This window comes from Eurypyga helias, unplaced genomic scaffold (assembly GCF_000690775.1).
Source record: "Eurypyga helias isolate BGI_N326 unplaced genomic scaffold, ASM69077v1 scaffold10392, whole genome shotgun sequence".
Classification (NCBI taxonomy): domain Eukaryota; kingdom Metazoa; phylum Chordata; class Aves; order Eurypygiformes; family Eurypygidae; genus Eurypyga; species Eurypyga helias.
The window spans coordinates 44711-48431 of record NW_010237824.1 but is presented as its reverse complement, the minus strand read 5'-3'; the positions used below and the strand labels follow the sequence as shown (position 1 = coordinate 48431).

The 3721-nt window shown below is 42.2% G+C and overlaps 1 protein-coding gene across 1 annotated transcript in view; it reads right to left on the bottom strand.

Annotated features, from left to right (window-relative positions):
- Window positions 1-2265: 2265 nt before the first annotated feature.
- The window catches only part of SHANK2 (SH3 and multiple ankyrin repeat domains 2), a gene marked incomplete at its 5' end in the record, with an annotated part of 40646 nt that continues 39190 nt past the window's right edge, over window positions 2266-3721 (bottom strand). The window contains 2 exons of the mRNA XM_010147605.1: window positions 2266-2349; window positions 2389-3067. Coding sequence (XP_010145907.1) covers window positions 2494-3067 — 574 coding nt within the window. The remainder of the gene's footprint in view (window positions 2350-2388; window positions 3068-3721) is intronic.

Sequence of the window (3721 nt, the reverse complement as noted above, 5' to 3'; positions counted from 1 at the left end):
ATTAAAAAAAGAGCATGGCATCAGTGGTTTATTTACTGAATTCTGTCATATCACCAAATGGAAGACAATGATGGCTAAATTACCATTTTTACACTTCTAAAAGTATTTGATGGCCTCAAGTTGCCTGTATCGACTATCTGAAGGAAACTGCCATTTTCTACACTACCTACGGAAAAATTCAGTACTCCTGAAAATAAAATGCCTCAGTACTTGATTTTTATTACAAGGTTACTTGGAACTTTCAAATACAAATACAGTGTAGTAACAGATGTTAAGTTAAAAGACCTGTTGTTCTGTAAAGGGCGCAGGACACGAAATAAGTTGCTTTTTATGAGTATCCAATGCGTTGGTAACTATAACCACTTTTGAAGAAATATTCATCCTTCTTGGTAGAAGTTCTAGCAAAGATAGAAAATATAACACAGCTCTGCTGGTTCAGATGCATCCAAATGAAGTTGATTTTAAAAAGGTCAAGACTTTATAATTATTCCACAGAAATAGTAGTAAACCACAAAAGTTTTTTTTTTATTTTTTTTGTTTGTTTTGTTTTGTGTTTTTTTTTTTGTTTTGTTTTTGTTTTTAACTTTCTAGCACTGAAGTGGCACAAAGGCTGCCCAGTAGACCAGCCACTTATTTTCTTAAAATATTGTGCTTATAAACTATCTGTACAACTATTTAAACTTGCAGTAAAGAAAGATATTTAAAATGCTAAACTTTATGTACTCATACTAGGGCTGTTGCAGACCTAATTAGACACTTGTTTGTGAGCAAAAATAATCACAATAAAAAAATTAGAGATAGGCTGGACCATATCAAGGACCATGTCAAGGAAAGAAAGTTCAGGTACCTTGCAAAATGTAAAAGAACCTGAAAGTATGGTAGGTAGGTAGTCTAGCCATCCACACACAATTTACCCACCTTGAACATCTTGAATATTATGTTAATAAAGACCTACAAAACTCACAGATATTGAGGTGTTAATTACAAGGGGAGTTCAAACATGCAGAGAGAGACTTGTTAACTTGAAAAAAAAAAAAAAGAAAAGAGTCAGATGAACCAAATCTCTCTTTCTCCCTGCTGGCTGCAGTCTCCGGAAAGCTCTCCAGCTGCGTTACCCCACCACCCGTTCACGGCTGGGTTCCAGCAGGCTGCACCTCTGCGGCGCCCTCGCTCACAGCCGTGCAAAGGCAGCGCGGGAGGGCGATGGGCAGCGTCCAGCTCCCCTCAAGTGCTCAGCTGCTGTCCCTGCGGAGAGGCCAACACCTGCTAACAGCGACAAGAAATCGGGCATCTACCCGATTCTCCCGGCCCTCGGAACGCATGCACTCTGAGACACTATCTACCTCTTTCCACCTTGCCATTACCTTTTTACCTTTCTCATTTTTTTTAGCAAGCTGAAACATTTCCCTTTCTGCTGGCAGGCTGAAATCCCTCTCACTTAAACCACTGGCAACCTTCCCACTGACTCCAATGGGAGCATTCATCATTGCTTCTTTCTCAGCCCGACGTTCAGAATCGCTACGCACCCACCGCTCACTGCAACAGCATCTCTCAGGGTTCAGCTACTCGAGTTTCTGACTGCGAAGGCCAAAAGACGCCTCTGTACGCAACCCCAAATTTTTACTGGCTTGAGGAGCTCATATTGTGACTGAGCAGTAGTTCAGCTGGTTGAAAACTGGGGGTCTCAGGTTCAAACTAGCTTCATTTTGTTGTACCTCTAAGTGCGCGTTCGTCCTCAGGTTTTACGCAACAGCTGCATCGTCTTACAGGTCAAGTCAATGGAGCACGTATTGAACTTGTTCTGCCACCTTGGAAGAGTGCTAATTATCACCGCAGAAATAAAGAAATACCAGGTAAAACAGAGCAAGGTTACCTTTGAACTAATTCCAGCAGAACAACCAGCTTCACTGCCAACAAATCAGAGAGCTAAACTAGTAAAAAACAGTCATATGAACTCCTGTACCTGGCTGAAGATTGTGCCTCTGCTAGTAAGAAAAATGGGTTTGAATGGTAATGAAGCAATCTGTCCTCTCCGGATGAACTAAGGGCTGGGGAAGGAAGCCTGCTCAGAGACTGAATGTTAAGAGGAGAATATAGTGCTTTTCCATTAAAAAATGCCATGCTTGCAGTTTTAAGTTGAAAGAAAAGTGGATGGAATGGTTCCAGCAGAAGGGCATTATCAAGAGACAATATTTTTGAAGTTAACAATTTTCTCTCTCTCTCATATCTCCCCACAACTTTGAAATAAAATGGCCCCACTTGTGGAACATATTTAGATTTACGTTTGGGCATGTAGCATACAGTCTGCATTACCTGAGTACCAGGAATTAAACTGTTTTCCCCTTCTCCCTCCCCCACCCCCCCCCTCCCCTCCCCCAACGCCCCGGCCCCAATTTTGCTGGCACTCGCAGACAGACAAGGCATTTGGGGTATTTCAGTACCAGCCCATCTCTAGTTATCAACAGAAGTTTGTGAGGCAAAAAATAGCTATTCTTATCTGTCCAGCAGCTGTTTCAAAGCTCTTTCTATGTTCATTCTGTGCCCAACTCTAGTCACTCCAAGGTCTATCAGATCTTCCTTTTGTAGATTTGGTAAATGAGTGCCATCTATTTCATTGTCCATAAATGTTTCTTTATGTTCACCTAAGTTTAGACTTTCCAACCAATCTGCCACGTCTGGTTTAGTCCACAGGTGGACAGGCTTAGTTGTAAAAGGCTTATTTGAGATTGGCTGTTGTAATATTGAGGGAGAAGGAGACCTGCTGCGCCCTGTGGTCAAGCCAAACAAGTCCCCAGAAGGGGGCTGGCTCGGTAGGCTAAATACATCGGACAAAGTTGGAGAAGGAGATGAAGCTGATGCAGAAGCAGTCAGAGGAGCAGGCATGATGTCTTTATTAATCTCTGTTGGTGAAACCACAGGGCTTGGAGCATGTCTTGCTCCTGAGGTCCTACTGTCATAGTCTGGGGACCTGCTCTGCAGTGTGATCGGCTGGCTGGTTCCAGGTCGAACAGTAAAAGTGATTGTTGTACTTCGTGTACCTGAGACAGTACTCATGACTTCCGTACTCCTGAAATTGTAAAGAGACACAGATCGTTAGCCGTATCAGCCACCAGCGGAAAGGTTCTCCACATCAACACGTGATAAATGTGGGTTTGGAATGCTTGAATATTTTCATTTTCTTAATGAGCAGCAGCAGGTTCAAAGTACTAAGAGGATATCATTACATCCTTCCCATGAAACAATCACCAATGGTAAGCCATAGTTACAAACAAAACCTTTGCTTACGAGAAGTTTGGAAAAACACCTTCCAGAGCACATTCTTCCCACAACAAATTAACTCATGGTTAAATGAGAAACATCAAGTGGAATAAGAACACGGGCACTTCATGCTCCCCGTGAAGCGCAACCAGGAGTTGACCTTCCCTTCGTTGTAGGCAGGGGCAGGATCCTTCATTTCAGTTTTAACCTACCAGTCAGGTAACGTAGCTAATAACAGTACTTCTGGAAAGTATTGGAAGCATATTATTAACTTGAATTTTGGATCTCTGTGCATCTACTCAGTGAATTTTAGGGTTTGTTTCCCTCCCATTCGTTCACAGAACATGCTCCTCAAGCTCCTCTTATTTCCTTTTCAGTTCAGCTGGTCTTTTCGTCCTTTAAAAATTAAACAGTCCTTCTAAAAAAGGACTTCTGTGTCCGTTTCCTTCTACATAGAAATTAT